Below are 16701 nucleotides of genomic sequence, written 5' to 3' on the forward strand. Positions count from 1 at the left end.
GGCCATGGAAAAGGACAAGGAACAATCCCGAATAAGCATAATTAATTATGGGAAAACCAACTTCGAATGGAATGAGAATGATTCTGAGTTGAATGAGTTGGAATCAAACGTTGGCAGAAAAGACAGTGTCTGAAATATTGGCTACCTTCAGAGAGATAGTATTACGGGCAATATCAATGTATATTCCCTTGAAGAGGAAAGGTAGGACAAATAAATCTAGACCACCCTGGAAAATGTAAGAGGTGAAAATGAAAAGGAAGAGGTATGCATATAACACATGTCAGGTAGAAAATACACTTGAGAATTATGCTGAATACAGACTTTATCAAGGAGGTAGATGCTACAGAAACCATAGAGGCAAATGAGGAAACTGTCCCTAGAAAAATAAGAAGGAATAATAGAATCCCTACAGTGTAGGCCATGCGGCCCATTGAATCTGCACCGACTCTCCGAAACAGCACCTTACCCAGGCCAAACCCCCACCCCCCCCCCCCCCCCCCCCACCTATTCCCGCAACCCCGCGCATTAACCATGGTCAATCCACCTAACCTGTTTACATCTTTGGACTGTGGGAGGAAACCGAAGCATCCAGTACTGAAGGTTGACAAGGCACCGGGACCGGATGAGATCCATCCCAGAATAATTGCAGGGGCGCTGGCCAGAATCTTCCAGCCTTCTTTAGACTCAGGGGAGGTGCCAGAGGACTGGAGGACTGCAAATGTTCAAAAAAGGCTGTAAAGATGACCCAGCTATCTTTAGACCAATTGGTTTAACATCAGAAGTAGGGAAGCTTCCAGAAACATTATCATAGAATCATAGAATCCTACAGTGCAGAAAGAGGCCATTCGGCCCATCGAGTGTGCACCAACCACAATCCCATCCAGACCCTATCCACATATCCCTACATATTTACCCACTAACCCCTCTAACCTATGCATCCCGGGACACTAAGGGGCAATTTAGAATGGCCAATCAACGCACATCTTTGGACGGTGGGAGGAAACCGAAGCACCCGGAGGAAACCCACGCAGACACAGGGAGAATGTGCAAACTCCACACAGACAGCGACCCAAGCCGGGAATTGAACCCAGGTCCCTGGAGCTGTGAAGCAGCAGTGCTAACCACTGTGCTACCGTGCCGCCCATTATTTTGGATAGAATTAGTAGTCAGAGATTTACAGCATGGAAACAGGCCCTTCGGCCCAACTTGTCCATGCCACCCTTTTTTTTTTTAACCCCTAAACTAATCCCAATTGCCCACATTTGGCCCATATCCCTCTATACCCATCTTACCCATGTAACTGTCTGAATGCTTTTTAAAAGACAAAATTGTACCTGCCTCTACTAATACCTCTGGCAGCTAAGGGATGATGAGCATAATGTTCTTGATGTAGTGTACATGGACTTTCAGAGGGACACTCTGTGGGAGTGGAGGATAAAGGGAGCATGAGGTTCAGGGCCCTCATTTACCTTCAGGGGGCAGAGAGCACCAGACCTTCAAGGGACACTCTCCTGGGAGCGGACATTAGAAGGGGCATGAGGCTGAGGGCCTTCGAGGAGCAGAGAGCACCAGACCTGTGAGAGACACTCTTCTGGGAGTAGAGGATGAAGGGAGCATGAGGCTTGGGGGAGGCCCTCACCTTTGGGGAGCGGAGAGCACCGGACCTTCGAGGGACACTCTTCTGGTTGTGGAGGATAGAGGGAACTCAAGACTCAGAGCCATCACCTTCAGGGAGCAGAGAGCACCGGACCTGTGAGGGACGCTCTTTTGGGAATGGAGGATAAAGGGAGCATGAGGCTCAGGCCCTCACTCACCTTTGGGGAGCAGAGAGCACTGGACCTTCGAGGGACGCTCTTTTGGGAGTGGAGTTCAAAGTGACGTGGGATCAACCAAAGCTGCTGATTGGTGAATAAATCCTGGTAAGTATTTTCAATCTATTAAAGTAGTTCATTGCTTAATACTGAGGTTGGGACTAAAAAAAAAAATAGTGCTGTACAATTATAATAGAAGTGTTTGGTGAGAAACAAGGTTCCTAGTTAATGCAAATAAGATCTCTAGCTAATGTAATTTTTTAATGAAGTAACTAGATTAATCAAGAGGGACTTCATGGCAGGAGACCTCAGACCTATGTTATGCACCTCCTGCACAACCCTGATGACCATGTGTGCATAAGGTGTATCTAAATGCAGCTTCTAGCTAACTAGATTTCTGAGCTGGATCTGCGGGTGGACTCACTGTGGAGCATTTGTGATGCAAGTCATGGATAGCACATTTAATGAAGTGGTCACAGCTTAGGTGAGGGTAGGGAATGGGTGACCATCAGGAACAGTAAAAGACTCTGGAAGGTAGTGCAGGAGTCCCCTGCGGCCATCCCCCTCTCAGACAGATATACCATTTTGGATATTGTTGGGAGGGATGGCCTCTCTGGGAAAAGCAGCATCAGCCAAGTTCACGGCATAGTGGGTGGCTCTGCTGCTCACGGGACAGGAGGAAAATGAGTGGCAGGACTATAGTGATAGGGGATTCAGTAGTTAGGGCACAGACAGTGGCCGCAAATGTGAATCAAATGGTATATTGCCCCCCCCCCCCCTCCCCCCAGTGCCAGGGTCCAGGATGTCACGGAGTGGCTGCAGGTCATTCTGGGGAGGGAAGGTGAACAACCAGTGGTTGTGGTACACATTGGTACCAACGACATTGGCAAACTAAGGGATGAGTGCAGAAAGTTAGGAGATAAAGTAAAATGCAGGATCTCAATAATATCAGGATTACTCCACACACAAGCAAGAGCAGGATAGACCAAATGAACACGTGACTGGAGAGATGGTGTAGCTGGGAGGCACTGGGACTGGTTCTGGGAAAGGTGAGACCTGTACAAACCGGATGGACTGCACCCAGGCAGAGCTGGGACCAGTGCCCTTGACGGGGCTTTTGCTAGTTCTGTTGGAGAATATTTAAACTACTGTGGCAAGGGGATGGGGGTCCTAGGAGTAGGATCAGATAGGTCGGATTCAGATCAGGAAAATGGAGATAGAACATTAGCTAGTGATGTGGATGTAGTACAGACTTGGTCTTACAGGAGAACAAAGTTTAAAAAATGTCCAGCAAGGGAACTTGACGGTGTTAAATTGTTTTACTTCAATACAAGTAGTATTACAAACAAGACAAATGGGTTAAGGGCACAGGTAGACACATGGCAGCAGCATGTCATTGCTAAAGCAGAAACCTGGTTAAAGGAGGGACAACATTGGCAGCTCAATATCCCTGGTTATCGAATCTTCAAACATGATAGAGTGAGAGATAGAAAAGGAGGGAGAGTGGCATTAATGGTTAAAGAATCAATTCCAGTCATGAGAGGTACTAAACAGGTCAGCAAACGAGGCTTTATGGGTTGAACCTAGAATTTAAAAAGGGGCAGTCACACTACTGGGAGTATACTACAGAATCCTAAATGGTGGAAGGGAGATTGAAGAACATGTAGGCAAATTTGTGCCTGTAAAAACAAGAGGGCAATAATAGGTAGGAGACTTTAACTATCCCAATATCAACTGGGATTCAAACAATATGAGGGACACAGAGGGAGAAGGATTCATCCAGGAAAATATTTTGAACCAATTAGTGACAAACCCAACAAGAGGAGATGCAATTCTAGACCTAGCCTTGGGGAACAAAGAAGGGCAAGTGAGTGAAGTGATAGTTGGAAACCATATCTGGGATAGTGATCACAATTCAGTTAGATTTAGCATTACCATGGAAAAGGACAGAGATAAAGCTGGAATAAAAGTTTTGAACTGGGGAAGGCAAACTGCAGGAATGAGAAGGGACTTGGCTCGGATGGACTGGACAACACTGTTAGGGGGATAAAGCAGTGGAAAACCAGTGGGAAGCCAAAATGTCTATGTAGACATGTCCCGCTCAAAAATAAGAATGGTACTGCCAAATCTAGACACCTCTGGTTGTCGAGAAGAAGTAAGAAGTCTCACAACACCAGGTTGTCCAGCAGGTTTATTTGGTAGCAAAATCCACTAGCTTTTGGAGCGCTGCTCCTTCATCAGGTAAGTGGGAGTTCTGTTCACAAACAGGGCATATAAAGACACAAACTCAGTTTACAAAATAGTGGTTGGAATATGAATCTTTATAGGTAATCAAGTCTTAAAGGTACAGACAATGTGAGTGGAGAGAGCGTTAAGCACAGGTTAGAGTTAGTCTTGCATCAGCAGTGGGCACATTAGTAGAATCAATCCTGAGAGATAGGATTCACTGTCACACTGGAAGGCATGGGCTAGTCAGGGATGGTCAGCATGGATTTGTTAAAGGAAGATCTTTCCTCACAAATTTGATTGAATTCCTTGAGGAATTGACAATAAAGGTAGTGCAGTGGATATTGTGTACATGGATTTTAGCAATGCGTTTAACATGGTCCCATGTGGCAAATTGGTCAAAAAAGTAAAAGCCCATGCGATATAGGATAATGTGGCAAACTGGATAAAAAGTTGGCTTCGTAACAGGAACCAGAGGGAAATGGTTGATGGATGGTCAATGATCAAGGAGAATCCCAAAGGTTTTTATGCATATATTTGGACCAAGAGGGTAGCAAGAGAAAGAGTAGGCCCACTCAAGGACAATGAGCAAATTAGTACTTTGTATCGGTATTTACCAAGGAGAAGGACATGACGGATGTTGAGGTTAGGGATGGATGTATGAGCACTCTAGAGAATGTCAATATATTGAAGGAGGAAGTGTTGGGTATCCTAAATTGCATTAAGGTAGACAAGTACCCAGGGCTGGATGGGATCTATCCCAGGTTACTGCAGAAGATAAGGGAAGAAATAGCTGGGGCCTTAGCAGATATCACCACAACCTCTTTGACCACAGGTGAGGTTCCAGAGAACTGGAGAATAGCCAATGTTGTTCCCATGTTTAAGACAGGAATCAAGGATAATCCAGGAAATTATAGGCTGGTGAGAACAAAGAACAAAGAACAGTACAGCACAGAGCCTGACATCTGTGATGGGGAGCTTTTGGAGAAGATACAGAGGGGCAGGATATTGCACGTTTGGAAGAAAATGGACTAGTCAGTGATGGGCAGCGTGGTTTTGTACGGTGAAGGTCACGTCACACCAAATTAACTGAGTTTTTTTGAAGAGGTGACAAAGATAATTGATAAGGGAAGGGCTGTGGATATAGTTTATGTGGACTTTATTAAGGTGTTTGACAAGGTCCCACATGACAGACTGGTACAAAAACTAAAATCACATGGGATTTGGGAAGGACTGGCTAGATGGATACAGAACTGGCTTGGTCATAGAAGACAAAGAGGAGCGATGGAAGGGTGTGTTTCAGAATGGAGATTTGTAGCTCATGTTGTTCCGCAGGGCTCAGTGCTGGGACCTCTGTTGTTCGTAGCATACACAAATGATCTGGAGGAAAATGTGGGAAAACTGAAAAACTCTTGTCATTAAAGGTGACAAGGCATGTTGAGAGAGCAATTAATAAAGCCTATGGTTTCCTAGATTTTATTAATAGGGCATTGAGTACAAGGAAATCATGTTGATTTTGTATAAGACGTTAGTTAGACTTTGTCTGAATACTGCATCCAGTTCTGGGCACCTTACTTGAGAGAGAGTACTGCGATTCACAAGAACGTTTCTGAGGATAAAGAATTGTGGTTATGAGGATAGATTGGAGAGGTTGGGTCTGTTTTCCTTGGAGAAAAGCAGGCTGAGAGGAGATTTGTTAGAGATGTTCAAGATCCAGAGGGGTATGGGCAGGGTAAATAGTGAGAAAGTGTTTCCACTCGAGATCATCATGAACTAGAGGTTACAGATTCAAAATAATGGACAAAAGGAGTAGAAATAATGTGAGGAAAACAATTGTCACTCAGAGAGTGGTTTGAGTCTGGTTTGATTGGGGGATTCGGATTGCTTTCTGAAAAAAGACTGTCCAAGGTTACGGGGATAAGGCAGGAGAGAGGGACTGGGTAGAATGCTCTTTCAGAAAGCCACTATAGACTCAATGGGCTGAATGGCAGCCTCCTGCACTGTAAAGATTCTGTGTCGGCTAGTTGGCTCACAGTAAAAAAAACCCAAACACCCTCCTCTGTAAAGAAAAATCCTCCAACCCTGCCAGGGGTAAACATGTTTATGTCCAAAGCCCACCCATTCTAAATATGTAGTTAACGTGTGAAAACCCACTTGCTTAGAGCACTCGGGGCATTGCCTGTCACAAACCCCCACCCTCCTGCTGTACACAAACCCCCACCCTCCTGCTGTACACAAACCCCCACCCCACAGCCTCTCCTGCTGTACACACATCCCAGTGGACCTGCCTGGTGAATGCAGACTGCCCCCCCCCCCCCCCCCCCACTTCCCGCCATAAATGCCCTCAACCACCCATTGTAAGCACCCTCAACTCCTCTGCTTGCTGTAAACAATCTGAGGGCACGCTCTCTGGAAACACCCGCGGCAGCAGCCACTCTGAAGTCAGCCCAGTTGGCCATTCCCTGCTGCACAATGTTTATTTGCCTGGTGCTTGGTGTGATATTTGTTCTCTCTATGTCAGGATGTGAAGTGTAGTGCTAACTGGATGTGGCCGGCTAAGTTGCCAGGTGAAGGGGCAGCTCTGTACGATGCCTGCGAGGCTATGTGCCTGACGTTGTCTGAACTTGGAATTGCAGTGGATGGTGGGAAGGATTCTTTGAGTATGGCTGCTCGTGTGGGACAGGAGACGGTGAAGGCCCCAGGTGAGGCCCTTGTGCCCGTGCTAGCTTTTTGCACATCTGGATTTCCTTCAGACTCTCCCTTTGTCCCTCTTATATCATCTATTTTACTCTACCTTTTTCTCTTTAGCTTCAGCATTGTCTCTGGTATTTAACATAAACCTTCTTATTCGGTTTCTCTGACTCATACTCATTTCTCTCATCCTTTTCAGGCTCCCTTGTGATCTCAGTTTACGCCGTATGTCCTGACATTACCTGCACTGTGACCCCTGACCTGAAAAATCCCCATGGACAAGGTATAGTTTATGGTGTACAGCAGGGGTCACGGCCCAGAGTGGAGGCACAGGATGTAGGAGGTGGGGCTTCAAGGAGACCAGGAAAGGGGGCAGGGTCGCAGGACTGGAATACAGCGGACTGGGTTGTGGTGCCTTGAGCTGGGGATGCAGGATATGGATCTGCGGAGAGACCAAGGCAGGGGAAAGGGGGCGGGTCTAAGGGTGTACCTGGTTTTGGGGGCGGGTACCCTGCATATAGTGGCAATTCTTGAACCCCAATAACCAGGCTACCATGGAGCTCCCCTTAATTGGTATCAATCTGTGTCTTTGTTTCAGGTGTGCTCCTGTATATCCCAGTTACTCCTGGTAAATACCGGATGGGAGGAGGTGCCTTGGCTCAGTGTTACTCTCAGATTGGTAATGAGTGCCCAGATATGGATAGTCCACACCAGCTGGCATCCTGCTTCACCATCACTCAGCACCTTCTGGAGGGTGAGTCCTGATGCACACAATGCCAATAGGATTTTGCCACCGATTCCAGTTCATTGTTTCTCAACCATTCTCTTTTCCTATTGACAGATGGTCTGCTGACTGCTGGCCATGATGTCAGTGATGGGGGTCTGCTTACCTGTCTACTAGAAATGGCTATTGCTGGAAACTGTGGCATGGAACTCGACATTTCATTCAGCGACGCTGCTGGTGAGTGACAGAAGTATCTGAGTCTTTTGAGTGGCCCGTCCTCTAAACTGGCCTGTCTAGGCTTGAGGCCTTCTTTCTCCCATAAATCCCCACTGATTTTCAGTTCCTGTCTTTTTGCAGTCATCGAACTCCTATTCTGCGAAGAGCTGGGTTTGGTGCTGGAGGTTTTAGAAGCAAATGTGGACAAAGTGCAAGCTCGGTACAGAGCAGGTGGCCTTCAGTGCTGGAAAATTGGATCAACTACTGCACAGGGACCCCAGAACATGGTGAGCGATTGCTTTATCAGAGAGCCCAGAACAAGGTGAGCGGCAATTTTATCAGGGACCCAGAACACGGGAAGCGACAGTTTTATCAGAGACCGCAGAATACAGGGAGTGCCTGTTTTATCAGAGATCCAGAACACGGGAAGCACCCGTTTTATCAGAGAGCCCAGAACACGGAGAGCACCTGTTTATCAGGGACCCCAGTACACGGGGAGCGAGACCCCAGAATATTGAGAGTGACTGTTTTATCAGAGACCCCAGAACACTGGGAGTGAATGTTTTATCAGAGACCCCAGAACATGGGGTGTGACTGGTTTATCAGAGACCCCAGAACATGGGGTGTGACTGGTTTATCAGAGACCCCAGAACATGGGAAGCAATTGTTTTATCAGAGACCCCAGAACATGGGGAGCGACTGTTTTATTAGAGACTACAGAACATGGAGAGCGACGGTTTTATCAGAGACCCCTGATCATGGGGAGTGACTTTTATCAGAGACCCCAGAACCTGGGGAGCGACTATTTTATCCGAGACCCCAAAACCCAGGGGTGCCTGTTTTATTAGGGACCCCAGAACATTGGGAGTGACTGTTGTATCAGACTCCTGAACATGGGGAGCGCCTGTTTTTCAGGGACCCGACAACACGGGGAGCGCCTGTCTTATGAGACACCCCAGAAGAGGTGAAATGCCTATTTATCAGAGACCTCAGTACACGGGGAGCGCCTGTTTTATCACAGACCCCAGAACAAAGTGAGCGACTCTTCCATCCAAGATCCCATAACACCAGGAGCGACTATTTCATCCGAGATCCCAGGACACGGGAAGCAACTGTTTTATCAGAGACCCCAGAACACGAGGCATGCCTGTTACATCAGAGACCCCAGAATACAGGTGGCGACTGTTTTATCAGAGATCCCAGAAAATGGGAACAGCCTGTTGTAGCAGAGACCTCGGGACACGGGGAGCGACTGTTTTATCAGAGACCCCAGAACATAGGGAATGACTGTTTTGTCAGCGTCCCCAGAACACGAGGAGTGACTGTTTTGCCAGAGACCTCAGACCACGGGGAGCGACTGTTTTATGAGACACCCCAGAACATGGGGAATACCTGTTTTATCAGAGACAACAGAACACTGGGAGTGACTGTTTTATCGGAGACTGCAGAACTCGAGGAGCATCTGTTTTATCAGAGACCTCAGAACATTGGGACTGTTTTATCCGAGTCCCCAGAACACGGGGAGTGACTGTTTTATCAGAGACCCCAGAGTATCGGGAGCGCCTGTTTTATTGGAGTCCTGTTTTTCAGAGACCCCAGAACACGGGGAGTGACTGTTTTATGAGACACCCGAGAACATGAGGAAAGCCTGTTTTATCAGACACCTCAGAACATGGGGAACACCTATTTATCTGAGACTCCAATGCAACTGTTTTAACAGAGACCCCAGAACATTGGAAGTGCCTGTTTTATCAGATACCCCAGAACAGGGAAAGCGCTTGTTTGAGTCCCCAGAACGCAGGGACTGACTGTTTTGCCAGAGTGAGACCCCAGAACATGGGGAGCGCCTGTTTTTATTTTTAGGGACCCGACAACACGGGGAGTCTTATGAGACACCCCAGAACATGTGAACCGCATATTTATCAGAGACTAGTACACGGGGAGCACCTGTTTTATTACACACCATGGAACACTGGGAGTGACTGTTTTATCAGAGACCCCAGAACATGGGGAGCAACTGTTTTATTAGAGTCCGCAGAACAAAGTGAGTGACTCTTTCATCTGAGATCCCAAAACATGAGCGACTATTTCATCCGAGACCCAAAACATGGGGAGCGACTGTTTTATCAGCGACCCCAGGACAAGGGGAGTAACTGCTTTATCAGAGACCCCAGAACATGGTGAGTGACTGTTTTATCAGAGACCCCCTGAACCACAGGGACCGACTGTTTTTCAGAGACCCCAGAATGTGGGGTTTTATCACTGACCCCAGAACACGTAGAGCGACTCTTTCATCCGAGACACGGGGGCGTGACTGTTTAATCAGAAACGCCAGAACTCGAAGCGTCTGTTTTATCAGAAAGCCCTGATCACAGGGAGTGACTGTTTTATCAGAGACTCCAGAACATGAGGAGCACCTGTTTTATCAAAGATCCAAGAAAATGGGAATAGCCTGTTTTATCAGAGACCCCAGGGCACGGGGCGCGACTGTTTTATCAGAGACCCCAGAACATGGGGAGTGACTGTTTTATCAGAGACCCCAGGACATGGGGAGTGACTGTTTTATCAGAGACCCCAGAACATGGGGAGTGACTGTTTTATCAGAGACCCCAGGGCACGGGGCGCGACTGTTTTATCAGAGACCCCAGGACACGGGGCGCGACTGTTTTATCAGAGACCCCAGAACATGGGGAGTGACTGTTTTATCAGAGATCCCAGGACACGGGGCGCGACTGTTTTATCAGAGACCCCAGAACATGGGGAGTGACTGTTTTATCGGAAACCCCCAAATTTTGGGAGTTTTATTGGAGACCCCAGAAATCGAGGAGCATCTGTTTTATCAGAGACCCCAGAGTATTGGGAGCGACTGTTTTATCAGAGTCCTGTTTTTCAGAGACCCCAGAACACAGGGAGTGACTGTTTTAAGGGACACCCCAGAACATGGGGAACACCTTTTTTATCAGAGACCCCATAACACAGTGAGCGCCTGTTTTATCAGAGACCCCATAACACACGGTGCAACTGTTTTATCAGAGACCCCAGAACATCGGGAGCACTTGTTTTATGAGACCCAGAACACGGAGAGCGCCTGTTCCATCAGAGATCCGAGAAAATGTGTAGAGCCTGTTTTATCAGAGATCCCAAAACACGGGGAGCGACTGTTTTATCAGAGACTCCAAAACATTGTGAGCACTGTTTTAGCACCATCCCCAGAACTCGGAGTGACTGTTTTGCCAGAGACCCCAGACCACAGGGAACGACTGTTTTATTAGAGACCCCAGAACATTGGGAGCGACTGTTTATCAGAAACCCTGTTTTATCAGTTATCCCGGAAAATGGGAAATGCCTGTGTATCAGAGAACCCAGTACACAGGGAACGACTGTTTTATCAGAGATCCCAGTACACGGGGAACCTGTTGTCTCAGAGACCCCAGAACATGGAGAGCAGCTGTTTTATGAGACACCCCAGAACATAGGGAACGCCTGTTTTATCAGAGACCCAGTACATGGGAAGCACTTGTTTTATCAGAGACCCCAGAACACGGGGAGCGACTGTTACCAGAGTCCGCAGAACAAAGTGAGCAACTCTTTCATCCGAGACCCCAAAACACTGGAAGCAACTTTATAAGAGATCCCAGAACATAGGGAAAATCTGTTGTATCAGAGACCCCAGGACATTGGGAGCAATTGTTTATTGGAAACCCCCAAATTTTGGGAGTGACCGTGTTATCCAAGACCCCAGAACACAGGGAATGACTGTTTTATCCGAGACCCCAGAACACAGGGAATGACTGTTTTATCAGAGACCCAGTACATGGGGAACACTTGTTTTATCAGAGACCCCAGAACATGGGGAGCACGGGCGGCACAGTAGCACAGTGGTTAGCACTGCTGCTTCACAGCTCCAGGCACCTGGGTTCGATTCCCGGCTTGGGTCGCTGGCTGTGTGGAGTTTGCACATTCTCCTCGTGTCTGCGTGGGTTTCCTCCGGGTGCTCCAGTTTCCTCCCACAGTCCAAAGATGCGTGGGTTAGGTTGATTGGCCGTGCTAAAATTGCCCCTTAGTGTCCTGAGATGCGTAGGTTAGAGGGATTAGTGGGTAAAATATGTAGGGATATGGGGGTAGGGCTTGGGTGGGATTGTGGTCCGTGCAGACTTGATGGGCCGAATGGCCTCTTTCTGTACTGTAGGGTTTCTATGTTTCTATGATTCATATCAGAAACCCCAGAACATGGGGAGCGCCTGTTTTATCAGAGACTCCAGAACATGGGGAGCAATTGTTTTATCAGAGATCGAGAATGTGAGGAGCGCCTGTTTTATCAAAGACCCCAGTGCACGGGGAGTGCCTGTTTTAAACGGGTCCCAAGAAAATGGGGAGCGACTGTTTTATCAGAGACTCCCGAATTTTGGAAGTGACTGTTTTATCAGAGACCCCAGAGCATTGGGAGCGACTGTTTTATTGGAGTCCGCAGAACAAAGTGGGCGATTCTTTCATCCGAGACCGCAAAACACGGGCAGCGACTCTTTCATCCGAGACCCCAAAAGGGGGTTTTATAAGAGATCCCAGCACATTGGGAGAATCTGTTGTCTGAGACCCCAGAACATTGGGAGCGCCTGTTTATTCAGAGACCCCCAAATATTGGGAGTGACTGTTTTATCAGAGACCCCAAATATTGGTAGCGACGGTTTTATCAGAGACCCCAGAACGTGGGAAGCACCTGTTTTGCCAGACTCCCCACAAGATGGGGAACGACAGATCCCCAAATATTGGGAGCGACTGTTTTATGAGACCCCATAACGTGGGAAGTGCCTGTTTATCAGAGACTCCACAACACGTTGAATGATTGTTTTATCAGAGATCCCAGAAAATGGGAAGAGCCTCTTGTATCCGAGACCCCAGAACACGGGGAGTGACTGTTTTATCAGAAGTCCCAGGACACAGGGAGTGCCTGTTTTTCCGAGATCCCAGAACATGGGGAATGACTGTTTTATCAGAGACCCGAGAACACGGGAGCGACTGTTTTATCAGAGACCCCTGAATTTTGAGAGTGACTTTGTTATCAGAAACCCCTGAACATGGGGAGCACCTGATTCATCAGAGACCCCAGAACACGGGGAGCACCTGATTCATTAGTGATCCCAGAACACGGGGAGTGCCTGTTTTATCAGAGACTGCAGAACATTGGGAGCGACTGTTTTATCAGAGACCCCAGAACATACTTTTGAGAAAAGCATGGATGTAAGGGAACTTGGGGACATAAATAGTGATGTCTTGAGGAGTGTACATTTTACAGAGGAAGTGGTGCTGGAAGTCTTAAAGCGCATCAAGGTAGATAAATCCAACAACTTACCCACCACAGATGTGAGGCTCACTGACCTGTAGTTCCCAGGCTTTTCTTTTCCCTGCAGCCCTTTTTAAAGAAATGCACAACATTTGCCACTCTCCAATCTTCAGGCACCTCACCTGTGACTATCGATGATTCAAACATCTCTGCGAGGGGACCCGCAATTTCCTCCCTCGCCTCCCACAATAGCCTAGGATATATTTAATCAGGTCCTGGGGATTTATCTACCTTGATGCGCTTTAAGACTTCCAGCACCTCCTTCTCTGTAATATGTACACTCCTCAAGACATCACTATTTATTTCCCCAAGTTTCCTAACATCCATGCTTTTCTCAAATACTGATGAGAAATATTCATTTAGGATCTCACGTATCCCTTGTGATCCACGCATAGATGACCTTGTTGATCCTTAAGAGGGCCTCTCTCCCTTGTTACTCTTTTGCCCTTTGTGTATTTGTAGAAGCTCTTTGGATTCTCCTTTGAACCAAGGCAGGACTTACTCAGTTAATGGTAGGGCGTTGGGGAGAGTTACAGAACAAAGAGATCTAGGAGTACAGGTTCATAGCTCCTTGAAAGTGGAGTCAAGGTGGACAGAGTGGTGAGGAAGTCATTCAGCATGCGTAGTTTCATTGGTCAGAACATTGAATCCAGGAGTTGGGACGTCTTGTTGGAAGTTGTACAAGACATTGGTAAGGCCACACTTGGAATACTGCGTACAGTTCTGGTCACCCTATCGTAGAAAGGATATCATTAAACTAGAAAGAGAGCAGAAGAGATTTACTAGGATGCTACCGGGACTTGATGGTTTGAGTTATAAGGAGAGGCTGGATAAACTGGGACTTTTTTCTCTGGAGTGTAGATGGTTAAGTGGTGATCTTATAGAGGTCTATAAAATAATGAGGGGCATAGATCAGCTAGATAGTCAATATCTTTTCCCAAACGTAGGGGAGTCTAAAACTAAAGGGCATAGGTTTAAGGTGAGAGGGCAGAGATATAAAAGGCTCCAGAGGGGCAATTTTTTCACACAGAGGGTAGTGGGTGTCTGGAACAAGCTGCCAGAGGTGGTAGTAGAGCCGGGTACAATTTTGTCTTTTAAAAAGCAGTTTAGACAGTTACATGGGTAATATGGGTATAGAGGGATATGGGCCAAATGCGGGCAGTTGGAACTAGCTTAGGGGTTTTTAAAAAAAGGGTGGCATGGGCAAGTTGGGCTGAAGGGCCTGTTGCTGAATTTTGGGAGTGACTGCTTTAATCAGAGACCCCAAAACAGGGGATGTACCTGCTTCATGAGAGGCCCCAGAAAATGGGAAGAGCCTGTTGTATCAGAGATCTCAGGACACAGGGAGCAACTGTTTTATCAGAGACCCGAGGACACAGGAAGCGATGTTTGATCGGAGACCCCAGAACATTGAGAGTGACGGTTTTATCAGAGACCCCAGAACAAGGGAAGCGACTATTTTACCAGAGACCCCAGAACACGGGGAGCGACAGTTTCTATGACTATGGGGAGCGCCTGATTTATCAGAGACTCCAGGACAAGGGGAGCGACTACTTTATCAGAGACCCCAGAACTCGGAAGCAACTGTTTTATCAGAGACTCCTGAATTTTGAGAGTGACTTTTATCAGAGACCATAGAACATTGGGAGCAACTGTTTTATCAGTGATCACAGATCATAGAGAGAACCTGTTGTATCAGAGACCCCAGAACACAATGAGCAACTGCTTTATCAGAGATCCCAGAAAATGGGAAAAGCCTGTTGTATCAAAGACACCAGGACACAGGGAGCACCTGTTTTATCGGAGACCCCAGAACACAAGGAACAACTGCTTTAGCAGAGATCCCAGAAAATGAAAAAAGCTTGTTTTATCCAAGTCCCCAGAACATGGGCCTGTTTTATCAGAGACTCCTGAAGATTGGGAGTGAGTGTTTATCAGAGACCCCAGAACATTGGGAACGACTATTTCATCCGAGTCCCCATAACACCGGAGCGACTGTTTAATCAGAGACCCCAAATCTTGGGAGCGACTGTTTTATTAGCTACCCCAGAAGAGGGGAAGCATCTGTTTTATGAGAGGCCCCAGAACACAGGGAATGACTGTTTTAAAAGAGCCCCGAGAAAATGGGGAGCAACTGTTTTATCAGAGACCTCAGAACATTAGGAACGACTGTTTTATCAGAGATCCCAGAAAATGGGAAGAGCCTGTTGTATCAGAGTGCCCAGGACATGCAGAGCAACTATTTTATCAGAGACCCCAGGAGACCGTGAGGGACTGTTTTATCAGAGAACCCTGAACATTGTGAGTGGTTTTTTCAGAGACCCAAGAACACGGGGAGCGACTTTTTTATCAGAGACCCCAGGACGCAGGGAGCGACTGTTTTATCAGAGACCCCTGAATTTTGAGGGTGACTTTTTATCAGAGACCCCAGAACACGGGGAGCGCCTGCTTCATCAGAGACCCCAGAACATGAGGAGTGACTGTTTTATCAGACACCAGAAAACAGGGAGCGACTGTTCTATCAGAGACACCAGAACGCGGAGAGCGCCTGCTTGATCAGAGATCCCAGAACATGGTGAGTGCCTGATTTATCAGAGACCCCAGTACATGGGGAGCACCTGTTTTATCAGAGACCCCAGAACACGGGGAGTGACTGCTTCATCAGAGACCCCAGTACATTGGGAGCAACTGTTCTATCAGAGTCTGCAGAACAAAGTGAGCGACTCTTTTTCATCTGAGAGCCCAAAACACGCGGTGCAACTGTTTTTATCAGAGATCCCAGAACATCGGGAGAACCTGTTGTATCAGAGACTCAGAACTTTGGGAGCAACTGTTTTTCGGAAACCCCCAAATTTTGGGAGTGACTGTTTAATCAGAGATCCTAAACCACAGGAAGCGACTCTCTCATCTGAGACTCCTGAACATGGTAAGCGACTATTTTATCAGAGACCCCAGAACATGGGAGCAACTGTTTTATCACAGACTGCAGAACACGGGAAGTGAATTATCAGAGACCCCAGAACATTGGGATTTATCAGAGACCACAGAACACGGGTAGCAACTGTTTTATCAGAGACCCCAGAACACAGAGAACAACTGACTGTCTGCAGGGCACAAATCTCGGCAACAGTGAAAGTACTGGTGGGAGGGGTTCATCTCCTTGGTTTGTTGACTATATTTATCATTGTCACTTTCATAGGTGAGCGTGCAAGTGAATGGCGAGGAAATTCTTTCGGAGACAATAGCCACTGTCCGATCCTGGTGGGAGGAGACCAGTTTCCAGCTGGAGAAGTTACAGTCAAATCGGATCTGTGTGGAGGCGGAGGAGAGGAGCATGGAACATCGCACTGCTCCCCAATACAAGCTCAGCTTCCAGCCCAGTCCATCCTGCTTCGGTGAGTGTGTGAGATCAGTCTTGCAAACGGCAACCTGTGACACCATTGGTCAATAATGACCTCCTCTGTGACCACTGGTCAATACTGGCTGACCCCCCCCCCCCCATAACCGCTGGTCAAAACCAAGTGACCCCGCCATGACCCATGGTCAATACAAGTAACCCCCTCCCTGACCCATAATTGATACAAGTGATCCCTCCATGACCCCTGGTCAATACTGAGTGACCCCGCCATGACCCCTGGTCAATACCAAGTACTCCCATAACCCCTGGCGAATACCGAGTGACCTTCCGTGAC

The 16701-nt window shown here is 47.4% G+C and overlaps 1 protein-coding gene across 3 annotated transcripts in view; it reads left to right on the plus strand.

Moving 5' to 3' along the window:
• pfas (phosphoribosylformylglycinamidine synthase) overlaps positions 1 to 16701 on the plus strand; it is a 314140-nt gene that overhangs the window by 242786 nt on the left and 54653 nt on the right. For all 3 annotated transcript variants that reach the window (XM_078209284.1, XM_078209285.1, XM_078209283.1), the window contains exons 19-24: positions 6559 to 6739; positions 6928 to 7011; positions 7327 to 7482; positions 7570 to 7689; positions 7810 to 7955; positions 16209 to 16404. In XM_078209284.1, the coding sequence (XP_078065410.1) occupies positions 6559 to 6739; positions 6928 to 7011; positions 7327 to 7482; positions 7570 to 7689; positions 7810 to 7955; positions 16209 to 16404 (883 nt within the window). The remainder of the gene's footprint in view (positions 1 to 6558; positions 6740 to 6927; positions 7012 to 7326; positions 7483 to 7569; positions 7690 to 7809; positions 7956 to 16208; positions 16405 to 16701) is intronic.

This window comes from Mustelus asterias, chromosome 3 (assembly GCF_964213995.1).
Source record: "Mustelus asterias chromosome 3, sMusAst1.hap1.1, whole genome shotgun sequence".
NCBI classification, from domain to species: domain Eukaryota; kingdom Metazoa; phylum Chordata; class Chondrichthyes; order Carcharhiniformes; family Triakidae; genus Mustelus; species Mustelus asterias.